This window comes from Melozone crissalis, unplaced genomic scaffold (assembly GCF_028551555.1).
Source record: "Melozone crissalis strain CALT ecotype California unplaced genomic scaffold, PUWL_Pcris_2 ptg000016l_1, whole genome shotgun sequence".
Lineage (NCBI taxonomy): Eukaryota > Metazoa > Chordata > Aves > Passeriformes > Passerellidae > Melozone > Melozone crissalis.
In genome coordinates this window covers 24,860,551-24,877,268 of record NW_026535794.1, presented here as the reverse complement: position 1 = coordinate 24,877,268, position 16,718 = coordinate 24,860,551, and the positions used below count along the sequence as shown (strand labels likewise).

The 16,718-nt window shown below is 38.2% G+C and overlaps 1 protein-coding gene across 1 annotated transcript in view; it reads right to left on the bottom strand.

The window, feature by feature from the left end:
• LOC128935316 (probable acyl-CoA dehydrogenase 6) overlaps nt 1-16,718 on the bottom strand; it is an 80,547-nt gene that overhangs the window by 17,966 nt on the left and 45,863 nt on the right. Inside the window, exons 4-6 of the mRNA XM_054273563.1 lie at nt 12,705-12,811; nt 6,656-6,823; nt 1,287-1,460 (exon numbers count right to left, since the gene is read on the bottom strand). Of these exons, the coding sequence (XP_054129538.1) occupies nt 1,287-1,460; nt 6,656-6,823; nt 12,705-12,811 (449 nt within the window). The remainder of the gene's footprint in view (nt 1-1,286; nt 1,461-6,655; nt 6,824-12,704; nt 12,812-16,718) is intronic.

Sequence of the window (16,718 nt, the reverse complement as noted above, 5' to 3'; positions counted from 1 at the left end):
GGCAGTTGTGCAAGACTGGACAGTACCAAGCTGCCTGTGGTTCTAGCAGGAGTGATCTAACCTGCCAGGCTTTGTGCACTGATGCTGTCAATGCGCGTCACTTTTGCCTGGGGCATGACTAATGCTGCCTGGGGAGTCTCACTGCAGCCCAGAGCTTCTCATGGTTTGTTTAATTTAGACTTCAAACTGAGCATAGAAATGCACAATGCACATCCTTGCAGTCTGTATACACCTCAATTAAAGGAGAAGCAGTGGTAGGATCACAACTGCTGCTTGCCTGAGTCTGCAGTTACGCCCTTGGCAAGTGTAACCTCCTGTCCTTTGCTAAAACTACTCTCACATGTACTATTTATCTCAGGCTGAACTAAGAACTTTAGTTCAATAAACGAGTTTTTTTTTAAAGGCATTTGAACTCCAAAATATTTGGTCTGTGATGAACCCAAAACAATGAGTGATTTTATTTGTTCACTTAATCAAAACACCACTTAGAATGCTTAATTCCCCAGCCACACACAGACTGGGACGTGCACAGCAGCATGAATACAGTGAGATTATTTAAACAACCTTGGAATCTAAAGAGGACCAATCTTCTTACTGTGAACCACATTCTATTTAACTTAAAGAACCAAACACTGAGGGGTAGGGAAAAAGTTTGCAGGCTGAAAGTAGACAATCCAGACTTGGATCTGGTTTCCTGGAATATACAGAATCCATATAACCCAAATACATAGATTTGAGTACAGCCTGAGTTCTGAGTAACATAAACTCTGTGACAATATAACTTCAGGGAAAGGAATGTACCACTTATGTCCAAAGTGTACAGAGGTAAAACAGATTTGCAAAACAAAGCTCCGACATCCTGAAAGAGCCACTTAACTTTACAGAGCCAATAAGTTACCTTTCTAAAATCCATGATCAGCATCATAATGCACTGTACTACAGGAAAAGTCACCATCCTTCTATTTCATGCTGATATTTTGATAGCCTTTGCACTATATTTGTAATAGACATAACATGATGCCATAATTTCTTTGCAGAGTAGCAACAAGAAAAATAAATAAGGCAAAAAAGAGTGTCTGCAATGGCTCACAAAATATATTCTGCTCAGGTTTTTTTACAGAAAAAGGAATTTTTCTGCAGAAAGGGAATGTCGTCTGTATCCAGGCTATGACGGATTTCGAAAACAGATCCTAAAAGATCGTTGCAACTTACAAGAAAAGAAAAGTGCTGTTAGTCATGCAAAGAGTGACCCCTGTGTCCCTGCAGAAGCACAAATGATGACTTACCACTGGCTACTCCCCACAGCCGCTCTTCTTGGAATTGCAACATCTGGTATGTAAAACCGTTTCCTTCCTCACCGATGAGGTTCTTGCAGGGGACCCTTACATCTTCAAAAAAGATCTGAGCTGTGTCCGATGACCTCATGCCCAGTTTGTCTATCTTTTTAGCAACATGAATGCCTGAAGAGAAAGGTGCATGAGAAAGACCATAAAAAATAGAAGCACTATGAACAAATACAATGTTTTCAGAAGGAAGAGTCTGCAGATGTGAATGTACGTTCCAAGACAACAGTGCAATCTACCTTCAGGAAAAACATAACAGTATTCTGGAATGAAATGGCCCAGATCCTATTTTAAAAGGTTTTTCCACTTTATTAAACCAGAAAATCAGAAACTTTAAACGTAAAAGTCCCCCTTTTCATTATATCCCCAAATAATAAATATTTACTAGTCGTAATAATCTTACTCCACACAGGTCCTCAAACAATGCAATTTTATTTGTTTGTGTTTGATTTTTATCTAGCATTACAATAAAGTGCTGAAATTCAATTTGGCAATATTTGCTGAGTGCCTGCACTGCTATGAAACCGTACACAAATATTCAGTAAGGACAAAAACAGAGCTACATTTTAGGCTGCAGCTAAGTGTATTTCTCCTCCTGGAAATCCTGTTCCTTCCCTCTCTTCTTCATTTATCCTCCCTTTCCTAGCCTATGCTGATTTTTTTCTGGTACAGTGATCACTCAGTTTTCATGTGTGTATGTTTGTGAGGAGAGTTTGGGTCCCCACAGACTCTCTCTACACAGCACTGACTCTGACCCCACGTGCATTGGTCTGTTGAAGATGAACCTGGTTCATTTAGGTCTGGCCACATGAGGGTTCAGCTACCTCGTCACCCTGGGCAGGACATGGTGTTTGTTTGTTTTCTCATAGCTACAAGTTCTTCCCTGCTGTTGTTCAGATGCAAACATGGCTCACCCCTGTGCCACCAGAGTTTAACAGGCACCCACTGTTTTCCCCTGGCATTTCTCCTGTCTTCAGCTTTTGTCTCCCTGTTGATCTGGAGCTAATTCAAATATTCCGGGTGAAAGTCAAGAATGTTTCAAAAGCAAAAGGAGGACAACAACCAGGCATAAGGATTTGTGCATAATACGTTAATTACATCTGACGAGCCTGTATGTATAGCAAAACAGTCCTCCAAGTCAGCATATGTATCTTTGTCAGATAACCAAAGCTTTTTACTACTCATGTCCATGTTATTCCAACCAGCTTTGTGATGAGAAGGTATTCTGTTGTTATTTTCCTCTTTATTCGTTTTCAGTCCTCTACTGCTCTCTGGCATGGGTCAGTAGAACCTGGTTGGTCACCACACAGACTGTTCTTGTTCTTCTGTACTTGTTCATATCTTGCTATTCTTCACAACTTTCAGAAAATATCTCTTTCTGAACTAATACAGACATCTCATCCTTTACTCAAAGGAGGCCTTCAGACGTATGAAAATTACTTTGGTTTTGTAGGCAGAAGTTGGTAGTCATTTCCTTCAAATTTACTCTCTCTGGCTGCACTAAATAAGGTTATGGAAATTTTCATCTCTTCACAGAGATGAAACACTGACATTATTTACAAATGCCAAGACTTCTCTGAGAACAATGTTCACATAAACTTCCACAAGTTCCACTCAAGATTTTTTCTCCACCAACCAAGCTGTAAACAGATTATGTATTAGGAAGACTTGCTTTGATATATGATCAATGCAAGAGTAAAATCAGGACAGCCGTATAAGAATTCTTGACTTTTGAATTGAAAATTATCCAGTAATTTGTACTCAGTCAGCCAAAAAATCATTTGTGGTTTGTTTCCATATTAAAAACATAGCTAAATAACCACACACTGAGCAATTTAGAAGCCCAGATGAAATCAGGAACATTGTTTCCCATTGGAATACTGTTATTTGGTTTCTGTGAGAATTGCAGAGATCATGTATGATCTAAAGCCAACTGGCTTTATGTAATCACATGAAGATGTACTTACTGCTCTTGTTAGTGGGTGGTTTAAAAGGACTCTCCTCAAGAAAGCAAAACTGCTGCCAGTTCATTATTACATTGCTAAATTAATCCCGTTGTTTACTTCCCAGATCCACATACAGCAAATACCACTGAAGAAAGCTCTTACAGGCTTGGTTAGTGAGCTAAATGTGCTGATGATTTCTGTCTGTAATTCTTGCAGATTGGGTTGGGGTTCAATTTTCCTGGGTCCAGCAGCATCCCCCTTTGTCATGCCCTACCAGTTTCACTTGCTCTTAATTCATGGTTCTCACCCACAAGGAGACCAAGCTGCATCAGTCTCATGGGGTGCCCCTTCTGAGGCTATGCTTTACATTGTGGAAGACAATCATACATAATCATCTCTTTGGCCACTATGGGGGCATCAAAACCTCCCTTCATGTAATTATCTTCCTTCTCTTCCTAAGGGGTACTACAAATGAGAAATTACCAGCAGCAGTAGAAATTACTGGCCCAGATAAGTCCCGGAGTTCATCTGTATTAAATAAATTACACACAATAACTCACAAATCTGAATTTAACAAGGCCAAGCACATGACTTACTAGAATCACTGTAACAGAGCCATTTGAGCTACTTGCACCAGTATCATTGAGATGGATTGCTATTTCTCTGCCTGGGCAGTTCTTCCCAAGCATCTTTGATTTTTCATTTTCTCCCAGTCCTCCAGCCTTCTGACAATCTCTTTTATTTCCTGTATTCTATCTTGAGAAAAAGGCAGTTGCTCTCTCCTGACACCATTTAGTGCCATTACAAATGGAAACAGACACATTTTAAATTGCAATCCAAGAAACACACCCTTTCTCTTTTCATGGTTGCTCTTCTCCTTATTAACTCCTCCTTGCAATCTCCCCTAGAGCTATCTGAGGACTCAGAGGACAAACCAGAGGACAAAACAGTTACCATATCAGGGCTGCAAGCCATTTGTCTATATACTTTACACACAGACATTTTGCAATGTGCTAGATTCTCTTTCATTATATGAAAAATTCAGCTGCTTTTTTAAGACATTGTTATTGCATGAGGAGTATTCACCTAATTTGGATATTTATTGTGGATCCATGGTGCTGTTATCCAAACTTCCTTTATGAGAAATGTATTCAGCAATGTCTGTCAAATCTAGACCATGATTTGCTTCAGCCTAGATTAGTGAGTATATATACCTAAAATTAGTAGAAGCAAATCCTACTTTGTCTATCCAATAAATTATCAATTGTTGAAATTAGTAATTCATTTTCAAACTTGGAATTTTTTTCTCTCTCTCTTTTTTTCCCCCACCACACGATATAAATACAAAACAACTTAGATTTTTAGCAAAAATACACCACAGATCCTTCCTTCCCCAGACTTATAGGCTGGTGCCTGCAGAGGTGAGTCAGACACAGCACATTTGCTCTCCATTGCAGCTGTTTTTGAGCTTTGACACACATACATCCCCGGACGTTTGAGAGTGCATCATTCCGTGATGTCCTCCAGACACTTCCCGTACAGCCTTGCTCTGCCGCCCTCCACGGAGCACAATCTTTAGCAGACAGACATCCTTAGGATGTATCAAACCAGATGGAGTTTCCTGAAAATCTCACTTCTGATATGACTCACCCACAGAGCACAATCAACAGCCTTAATACTTCATTTCAAAAGGTCACCAATCTTGGTACTGTGACCCCTTTGGAGATAAATATGTGTTCATCACAGAAGAATTAGAACACATGCATTTTGAGGGGCACGAATTTTGTTCCTAGGAAGACTTCTACACTTCTGCAGATCAGAATAAGGTGTCTCAGACAATTTTTCTACTCTAAATCTATTTAATGCAGGTAAAGAAGGTCTGCATGTAGGCTGTGAGATCTAACATCTCCCCACTCCTAGAGCTATGACAACTCATGTCTTTTTGGAATAAGCCAAGTAGCTGAAAACCTTTAAGTAAATTTCTGTGTATTTTATCTGCCACCAACTGTGGGTCAGCTGCTTTGTTGTTTTAGGAAGACTGATCTCAGAGAAGAAGTACTGCATTTGCATTCTGACCTGTCCATGAAAAATCACTAGAAGGACTTGATTCTTTTATCAGCAGATGGCTGAATAGTAAATTGACGTGGAAATTCAGAGCAATTCTGGCTGTAAGTTACATGTTTGCTCATCACTTCTCAATAAGGATGAAGTTCACAAGCAGTGAAGCAGCTCAGGTCTGTCTTCCATGAGCACCCATTCAAAGCCTGTCTTGCATGAGCAGAAGTAGTAGAAGCTCACAGTTCACTCAGAACCTGCTTGATTCCCAAGGCAATTCACTTGCTTGACTTATTCCATGCTTAAATTCATTTAAAAGACATTCCCTTAAGAAGCTCTCATCATCCTCTTTTGCAACAGTGAAGACCTGGGTTTTGTTCTCAGTCTAATCCATTAAGTGAACACAGATTCATTCCCTTCACTGTTATAGTGGTGTTCCTACATGTGAAAGGCCAATAATGGCACATTTTGTATGCAAAATACTCTGAATTGAATGAACAAAAGAGCCCTGAGTATAAATATCTTATATATAAATACATTAATAGACATTAGTCTGAATTTAATAACTATTAAATTGTATTAAACTGTTTGTTTGCATAAAATAAACATTAACTTTAAAAATTAAGCATTAAATATACTATATATAATATAGAGCATAAATTTATATGTTCTATATTTTTAAATATTAAAATGAGTTAAAACTGAAAAGGTTTAAAAACTTTTGAGCAGGCATCAAAACTTTAAAAGATCCCCACCAGCACAATCTTAACTGCATCCTCTCTGGATGATGTTCTCTATGCATACAGCACTCGTGCATTCTGTGAGGTCTGCAGGTTACTCAGGAACAGACACTGTGTGGATGTACCACTGAAACTGGTAGTCTTAGCTCAGGAAGTATTTCTTCCATGTCTTTAGCAGAATTGCTTGTCTTATTCAAAACCAAGTCCTTACTTCCAGGATATTTGAATCTTTCACTCTAGCCCACATTTAACTCTTATACTATTTTTTTAATTTAACTGGTAATAGAGCCCTGGTGAAGGGATCCCTTTGCACAGCATAGCCATGAAACACTCTAAATATGCCTGCAATTCTCTTCAGCAAGCCCACCAGGCCTGAGAGGTATTTCCCAAGTTTGACATCTCTAAACTCTTTATTCTTTCATTTTCATATGCATATGAATCATTGCCATGAAAATGTATCTGAACAACTTCTCTAAATATATTTCTGGTTAAACACCTTTCCTTCTTGTATTAGGCATGCAAAGAACACCAATAAAATCAAATGAGAAGGCAAAGAGTTCTGTGTTCTTACCAGGCAGATTCATTGGCAGACATATGAGAGATTTATTTTGATGGGGAGGTCCTTCGCTGGTGTTTGCCAGGAGGCACATCCAGTCTGCCTGGCTCCCGGACGTAATCCACATCTTACCACCATTTATGACATACTCATCGCCCTTTCTCACGGCCGTTGTCTTGATATCTATTTCAAAACACAGGAAATGAAAGGTTATTCTTGTGAAGGAGGGGTATATCAATCCAGGTATGACTGTCAGGGTCATTCCTTTGCTCTCAAGACAGAAAACCATTCAGTTCTCCCTCATACTCCCCTGTCCTATAACCCTTCCAGGCCATAAGGCAAAGCTGTCTAGAAAACTCTTGGAAGGCAAGCCAGGGAAACAGGACCACTTCTCCCACCTTCCTTTAGGTGGAGTCTTCATCCCAGTGGATGACAGCAGAAAACTTCCTAAGTAAATGTGGTGGTCAAAAACTTGGGAGAGAAGCATTTCACTGTGAGGTGATCTGTTAGAGTTTCTCTTACTGTGTGCCTTAGTCCTGAGGAGTCCATTAATTCCAGAGTCATGACTTAAACAAACACAAGCCTCGGTACCTGTTAATGCATAGACATAAATCAACATGCATTTCCTGCATGCTCTTGGTCACAGTTCTGCAATACCTTCAAAGCTGGTAAACTACTACTGAAGGCCAAGTCTGAATGCAATGAGTGTGTGGACATGAAGGACTTCTAAATACCTGCTATTTATACACCCTGGCAAAAAAGAATCTTATTTTCATCTGCAATGGTTCACATCATGCTGCAAACAGCCCTACCTGCAACAGCCAGCCAGAGAGAATCATTAGCTATTATTTATCCTCCAGCAGAGTTTCCAAAGGGCTCCCTTCTTTTCCCTGCAATTGAACTTTGACAAGAGCCCCAGTTGATGAAGACTCTCCAAAAGATATCCAGCTGTAAGTAGGGGATGGTATAAAAGAACCTAGCCACACTCCTAACAGCACCTGTGAATCTAACAAGACTATGAAATTCAAGAGAGACCATCCACTGAAGGGGGATCATAGACTTGGAGGGTAGGAGTCAGACACCAAGTGGAGTGGGCAGGCATGTTTAAATCATCTGGTTACACTTTCACACACAATCACCTCAGTCTGCACATGCACATTCTTCCCTGGGGCTCTAAACATAAACCAAAAGCAAACCCAAGTATCTGACCTTCATTTAGGAGGTAAACTGGGACTGAGGTCAGCACAGCTGAAAATTTTTCTTGTTAATGAAGGCACAGGAGAAAAATAATGGGAGAAAATTATATAAGGTATAAAATAAGGAAGTATGGGATTTAGCTATGGCTAAAGGAACGTAAACAGGGAAAGAGTTGTTAATCATGTGGATAAAACCAGCAGACACAGAAAAAGACTGTGGCAAATCTGTCCAAGGGACTCGATACGAAATTTGTATAATAATGAATGCCAAGAAGCTTAAGTAATCTAAAGTACTGGCACTCATAATACATGGACACAGACATTGGACACTCACATACATGGAGACTAAATAATAATGGAAGGACACACAAGAGCTGGAATAAGGAATATGACTGTACTGAAATGGTGTGACAAGGATGGGAGCATACACAGTGATTTACATCATACATCCCTTTGTTGTGGAACAGCTACTGAAGAGATTAGATAGAAGTCCCATAGAAGGCCTGCAAAGGAACAATGAGCACTGTGATGTTACCACAAATGTAAATAGTTCTTGCAGGCATGGCGACACAGGGGCCTAACCACCCAAATACAGATTAAAGAACAAATGCCTTACTAACGAGAAAGTTCAAGTACTCCAGATTCAATTGTTCACAGTTTGCTTCAAACACTTGAGAAACAACTATTTCAAATGATCTTGTGAAGAACTGATTCTCTTTAATTAGAGATGATTAAGAAAGATGATCAGATCAATACATAAGTTTTATGTTTAAAATATAGCAGGCTTTGGAAACCTACTTAACAATTTACTATGGTCAAGTGGACTCAGGAATATGGCTATGAAGATAATTTGGAATATTTGACTAATTCTTTTTCCTGACAAAGCATATCTCTGGGAAAAGGCTACTTCAGTGGGTGCTCCAAAACTAATTTTTGCAGGCACACACCTCTGACTCTCACAACCTCTTGCACAGCATTCTCTGAGGAGCCCTTCTAGGAAAGAGCACAAGGCATCATCAGAGGTGAATGATACAGCTGGTGCCCTATAAGCAATGAGGGCGGGTCACATCACTGTTCAAATCACAATTACTCAAGCCTCAATTTTCTTCTCTACACTCGAGTCCAGCCATGCACTCAAATAGATCTGACTAAAGGTAAGGTTGACTTCAACTTTTAAGGTCAATATTACAGTCAAAGATAAGCAACACACATCCTTAAAGTAAAATATGAAGAACACATATCTTAATTTTCATCAGCATAGGAAAAACTTCAAAGAAATACCTTCAAGTCTAACTGAATGAATAATCACTTCAAAAACCAGGAAATGACTTGCAGGAAATGAACAAGATTAATGATGAAAGTAAGCTACAATTTGGAGTTTGGAATATAAGTATTAAAATAGGTTGAACTAGGTTAAATCTTGCAGATCAAAACCAACAAAATCAAAGAAGACTGTGGTGGCAAACAAAACTGTTTCAGCCATAGAAATGACAAGAGAATGGGGAAAAATGAGGCACATAGAGGATACTTAAAAAAAAGAAATATTTCACAGGAGATTACAGACAGATTCAAATATGGTTGACAAAGCAAAACGCGTACAAGAAAGACTGAAATTAGTGAAAACAGAGGTTTTTGGTTTTGGCAATCTGCACAACCCCAAAATACATTTGGAAATAAAAGAGAATTCAATTTACCCATGGTATCTTATTTAAACCCAACCTGGTTATTATTAAATAGGATTTTCTAGAGAAAAATCCTATTGGACCCAAGTAAGTGAAATTGATACTACTAGGTAACTATGAGTTAAAATTTGAAAATACAAGAATTAGGACAAAAATGGAAATGCACATAAGGAACTTGGCAAAGCAGAAATTGCATCAGGTTACATTAAAAGAAGAAATTCTGATGTGCAGGGAGAGTACTTGTTAAGCCCCTCGCTGGATATCAGCCTCTGGACAAAACCTACTGAATATTTGCATTAATGATCTTTAAAAGGACAGGAATACACTAATTAAATTTGTCTGTGACACAAACTTGGGAGACATCACCAACACAGACAACTGAAGTACGGCCCAGCAAGAAAGGAATGATCTTGAGTTTTCAAATTCAACATGGCAAGTACAAGTACTCAGACACGAAGTAGTAAAAGTGATTGCTAAATCCTGCAGTGTTTCAATAGCAAACTGGTAATGAGGATGATCCACAGTTAATCACAGGATTCACAAGCCTGCAAGCTGTTGTGTAACATCATGTATTGGACAGTAACACTTCTGCCAGAGTTGGAAATGTATTTGTGCCATTATGGACACCATGCAGAATTCTGGGGTTTTATGCTCAGAAAAGACAAACTCAATCCAGAAAAGCAGAAAGGCTGGAGACAAAATGGGGCAGGATATTTATGTAGAAGAGGTAGACATGAACAGTGTTGCTAGCTGCAGATACCTGAACATAACCTGAAGACAGAGGATGTGTGTGAGAAAAGTGTTTTCCATTATGTGGTTTTATATATACCCACAGATAACATTCTATAAATTGTGGAATTGGAGTGAGATAGAATGAGACAATATCATTCAAACTGACACAAATGTTTATGCTTTGTAGTACCAGAATCCTGAAATTAAACACACTTTTGTATCATCTGTACTGTTCTGTTTTTCTTCTCAAGCCAGCTCTGTGCTAGTTTTGGTGCACATGGTCGCAACTATGGACAATATGAAATAACTACACTTGAAAGAAGACCGGTGTTCCTTCAAATTGACATGAATTTTGTATTAGACTAATATACACAGTCCTTTTTGTTCTGTTGAATTCTGAATAAATTAGTTTGAGGCACATTTCAGTTCTCATGTAAACATTGCTTTTGTTTTCTGAGTTCATATCACCTTCAGTAATTTTGGAACTGCAGGAAAAAATGTTAGAGATACCTTACTCTGTGTCATTCTTCAGGTTAAAATACACTGGCTGACATGGCAGAAGCACATCCCCGACTTTCACATGTGAACAGATGCCATGTCCCTTCACTTCTCTTAGGGACACAAACATCCCAATAGCATGAGCAACAAAAGGAAGCACCAAGTGCAGTTTCACACACCTCAGTCTGCTTTACAGCTGGGCCATCTGGAGATGGTGCAGAATGGTGCAACTCAGAAGGCAAACTATTGTTGCTCATACCAAAATTGTCCCTTTAATTGTCCTTCAGAAGCACTGTAAACTGGATTTGGCATTTATATCGGGGATCAAATCTTCCAGGACAGGGGAAAAAGTATTTTCATTTCATCCTGCAGTGTGTCTCCAAGCTGCAGCATAGATTCAGTAGATAATCCTCTTTGATTCCAAATTGGTTTTTAACAGCATTCATCTAAGTGTATCATACCACTTTAACTAGATGATAAACAAGACGCTGTTCAAGGAATATTTATGTTATTTATTATCTGGAATACTGCATCAAAAAAATTAAATTCCTATTTAGAATTTTCTGATGGTTATCTAATTAAACTAGAGAGGTGTTTATTAAAATAAATGATGTTATATTTCTTATATTAGCAAAATTCAAATTTATAATTACTTTAATATACAAATTATTAGGTGCTATTATAAGATTTATTATTTAAATCCTAATAATATTTAAATTATAATAAGCAATAATGCAGTTTAAATAATATTGAAATTTAATATTTTAAATTTATTGTTTATAATTATTAAGTATTATTAATAAGTAATATTTAATAAACATGTCTACTAAAATTATGGAATTCTTCTTATGAATAAATTCAATTAACCCAGAAAGGAAAACAGCAATAAATATGCAGGAAGATTTAGTGCCATTATTTCATTATCCACATTAACATTCTTTAAATCTACCTGCTGCAACCTTGCTTGAGCACTGGATGTTCATCTGTTTGCCTTGAAAAAACAACAGGGGTTTGCTCATGGAGATGAATATAGGATTCCTCGGATAAAAAATGTCTGTCATACATTGTAAGCTTGTAAGAACACAATACGGTCAACTTGGCCAGGCTCTGTCCAACAAGCAAACCTCTAAAAGTGGTCACTTATCATTCCCTTTTCCGTGAAGTCCATGGTTCATCATCAGAGGAGATATATTTTCTTTTTCTACTGTATCTGTTTTGATTTAATTTTTAAAATTTTTTACTGCCTCAGACGCCTCAGAATAATAGTTTAATTTGTCCTGGTTTCTAAACATATTCTTGCACTAAACAAAAAAAAAAGATAATAGATAAAGATAATAGATTTGACATTGCAAATTCTTCATTAGCTCTAAATAAAGCAATCACCAATTGAGAGATATTTTTCTTCACAGGAATGACAGAAAGGGGGCCGAGGTGAAGTAAGGATGAACAAGAGGAAATCATTCTGAAAGTGATGCCATCATTTTCAGATCAGAGAGGCTCTGTAGTTTTCCCCCATTCAGTGGAGAGGTCTTTGTCAAGGCAGCCCAGTTCTAGTCCAGCTGAACGGGTTCTGTTCCTGTCAGTACATCCAGAGCTGCATGACTGAATGTGGCTGCGCAGCTGATGAGGGGCTGGAGTGCTCCTGCCAGCTGTGAGCCTGCACAGAGCAGGACAGCACTGGAAGAAAACTGGGGCCAGCACAAAATCTGTTGTGCTCAGCCTATACAGGGTTACTGCATTGATTCACCTGACAAATACGTTAAAATTGATTGCTTTTGGATGCATGAGAAGGATGTGTTGTATTCCTGGAATGTTACTTTTTGCACTCACCACACCAGACTTTCCTTCCTTTTGTTTCTTACAAAGGATGGGGCAAAGTGAAGGGTCAGGAAAAACAGATTATTTCCATTAAAACATCAGGCTGTCTAAAACTGACTGTTTGCTAGGTTAACTTACTTGCGACATCTGACCCAGCTCCAGTTTCACTGATTCCCAAGCAAGCCACAAAATCACCAGCTATAGTTGGTACGAGGAACTGTTTTTTCAACTCATCAGAACCAAACCTGCAGTAATATAACAAAAAAAAAGATACGATATTAAAACCCTATGAAGGTAAATTTTATTAGAAGTTAGTTACAAATTTTGTTCTACCCACAAATTTTGCTATGACTGGGTAAAAGCTGTCCCAGAGCCAAAAGATAGAATAAATACCCTCCAAAGCTGTGATTCAGTCTTCACCACAAGTGCAGTCACAATCATTTCAAAGAAGTTTTAAAAAGTATTCAGGCATCTTATTCCCACAGAAACGTGTGGTCTAGATGGCCAAAATTTACATGACCGATGCTTTAAAAGTTCCAGATCTAAATAAACATAACCCCTGAGGATTCCTCTCAATGCTCCTGCACTACTCTGCAACCACCAGGATGGAGGACCCGGTCTGTTTTCTTGCACCATCTCTTTGCCAGGTTATAGTGATGACTGAAAACTTTTGACATGTGATGGCCACCATCTGCAAAGACCTGTATTTCAATTATTTGCACTTCACATCTACATTTAAATCACTCAGTAAAATCCATTAATGCTTCTTCCAGCTATTCTTTTATCTCCACAAAAATAAAAAGGGAAACAGCAAACTCTGGATGGTATTTTAACACAAAAATTTCACTTGGCTGTATTTAAATTCAGTTAAGAGGCACACACTGTTTTCCTGCTGTTTAGAAGACTGTATCCATCCAAGATATGCTACATCTATTTCATGCTTGATTTTGTCCTAATTAAGATTCACTGATTTCTTCTTGCAGTGTGAATGTGAGTTCATGGTCTAGTTCTCAGACCTTTCTTGTGTGACTGAAAAATTCCTTGGGTCATGAAATGTCTTATGTGTCCAGGAATCCATAAATTCAAGTTCCTCCTCAGCCTCCTCTTTGTTGTGAGGCTTCTCAGCTCATCATCACCACTCATCTCCTTAAGCTCCTGGGGCCTCCTTCTAAAACATTGTCCCAGTATTTCCAAAGGAATGGTGCCATTCAAACTAAGACTAAGTCATCCCCTCCAACCAACCCTGGCACAAAGGACATGGGACAGCCAGGGAACAGACTGGGATCTGGCAGACACTTCCATTTGGTGTGCACAAGGAGCTTAAGTCCTAGTCCTGTCCCTGCTGAAAATCACAGGGGCAATCCTAAATAAATACAAGAAGTAAGTTTGGAGTGCCTACTCTTTCCTCTAGCATACTGGAACAAAGTACCCATGTCTGTCAGGCAGAAAACTTTGTTAATTTTCCATGGGGCCTGATCAAGTATGATTTAGATTTAGATTTAGATTTACCCATAGCTGCATATTCATCAGTCAAAAAAAAAAACCCAAACAACCCAACCATCAACATGGAAAATCATATTATGAGAGCAGATAGTAGTGATTTTTGGCAATGCTTTCTAATGCTTGAAACTTTGCTAACCTTTAGCATTTCAACAGAGGATTTTCACAGCAAGACTTTGCTTAGAATAATATTTTTGGTTTGATGTCTTTCTTTGTTTTGAGTTCCAGAAAACAGTTCAGTTCCTTCCAAAAATGTGGTTATAGAAGATGTTATTTTGCAATCAAAAAAAAAAAAAAGTTGGGCAACACTATATTCAGAAGATGGTGGGTCTCTCTGCCTTGCAGGAGACAGCTAGCTTCTTGCTCAGCTGCTAGCTTTTGTGTTAAAAATACGCCACTTTTGCAAAATTCTACCCATCTTAAATTTGCTTACTATTTGCCTATAAACAACACAGGGGAAAAAAAAAGTAAAGTTCACTGCCTACTGCTGAGATAAGCAGCTCTACACTGATTTGGTGTGACTACAGATGTGACACCCTACAGGCATGTCTATAAACTGGGAAATGCCTATCACTCACTGCCTCAGCTAGGAGCTGCTTTCTCCACTCTATTTGTGGGCAAGAAGGGCAGTATTATATCTGAATGCATTTGAAAGACCTGGCAGAAAGTGATGTTCCAAACCATCAAATGTCAGATCACTGCGGACAAAGCATTTTCTATTTAGTTCTTAAATTTAGAAAGATTCCTGTATTATATGTTATATATCTATATCCTGCAGAAAGATTTTGAAATTCCTGTAATTCCCAGAATCCCCTGCTTCACTTAGGGGATTCTGGGAATTACAGGAATCACATTCCTGGAGTTAGTTTGTAGGTACACTCAATATGTGCTGGATGAATGCTGAACAAAGCCCAAGGTTATGAAAGCCAACAAAGAGCTACAGAGGCTTTTTAAGGGGTTGATGGTTGATTCCCACATCATTGTTTGATTTGTGCAACAACACACAGCCAAGATGCAAAATCTGACATATCTCTACGAACGTGTTTAGAATCCCCACAGTACACAGATACTTTTAGAGAAACCACCCAGGACATGGGTGCCATTTCAATCCATGGCCCAGGACAAGCAGTTGGTCTTCCCACTACACAGCATGAGGTTAAGAGGCACGCAGGCAAAATTTCCTGTAGCAACCAGCTTTCTCTTTTCATTACCAAGTTTCACTTTCACATGTGTGTGTGGGGGGCATTGTACTGTATAAATAGCCAGTGGAATTGGCTCAGCAGTGGGGGAAAAATTCAATAATGCAGATACAAACTCAATTAAAGATTTCGTCAAGTTAACAACAATTTCACTGTTATTTTCCAAGAACTTCCACTTTAGGATTTCACTAGCACAAATATGCATAATTTCACTGTTTTACTACAGCAGAACAGAGTAGCAGAAGGCCAAAAACTGCAATGGAACAAAGTCTCATTTTCTTTTACCCATAGATTTTCTTTAAACCCCTGAATAAAAGGCTGTCATGGGGTCAAGGTAGTACTGTCTGAAGTCTTTTAAAATACTATTCTTATACTCAGTTGGACTATAGCTAACCCACTGTTGCAAGAGACATACTGAACTCCATGCATTTAGCAAGCTTTTGTTGCATTACACAAAGGAGAAGAAAACTTTAAGAAAAATTTGTTGTAGATGAGACCTCCAAAGTCACACATACAGCAGGATAAGCAAATGTCAAGGGAATAGAGTTTATATTCCAGATTCTTCAGTAGATTTACATATATTTACATTCAGAATGGAAAAAAAAAAGTCAACAACCCCCTAAAAATTATCAAAAAATCCCTAAAATATTCTTCTGAGTACAACTTCCCTTCTTGTATATCTGTTTAGTGCAGAGAAATTTCCAATTTCAGCATAATTATTAGAATTTAATTCCCACCCTCATCTTCCAGAATTTTAGGTGCATCCATATTCCAGGGACAAACTGCTGGATCAGACAGTTGCCCCACTCTAGTTTTAAGAACTTCTGTTCTAACACAGAATATCTGCAAAACTTCTTCATGAAGAAATTGGTAACTTTTATTGGGGGAGGAAAAAACCACAACAAATCACATTAAGAAAATGCAGAAGCCTAAATGATAGTACGTGATTAAAATGGGAACACTGACATAGATGATGAGAAAAAGAAAAACTATTAATAGCCTAGAATGGGCATATTTAGGAAGCATGATATATGTGCTACAACTTTAGGACTGACACCTTGCAAAGCTGGAAAAAGAGCAAGTAAATTATAAAACAGAATCAGACTGATCCTAATCCTTACAACTAAATGAATCCTTAGTATTACTGCACTGGGATATAAGAAAAAAGACAAACATGAACAAACTGGATTCTGGAATTAAAACTTTTTCATTGATTGTGGTACCAATATTTCATGTTTTTAAACATATCATCTACTACTCAGCAAGGTTTATATTTTAACATATAATCAATATAACTCTAGAATCAAAAAAAAAAAAAAGAGAAAGTATTTTCTCCCCTAAAGCAAACTGAGAGAAGTAGAGAGTAGGTTCTTTCCTCAAGCATTACTGAGTACCAACTAGGCAGTAAATCTACACAGTATTGGTTTTTTTTCCCTACTCATGACAATTGAGT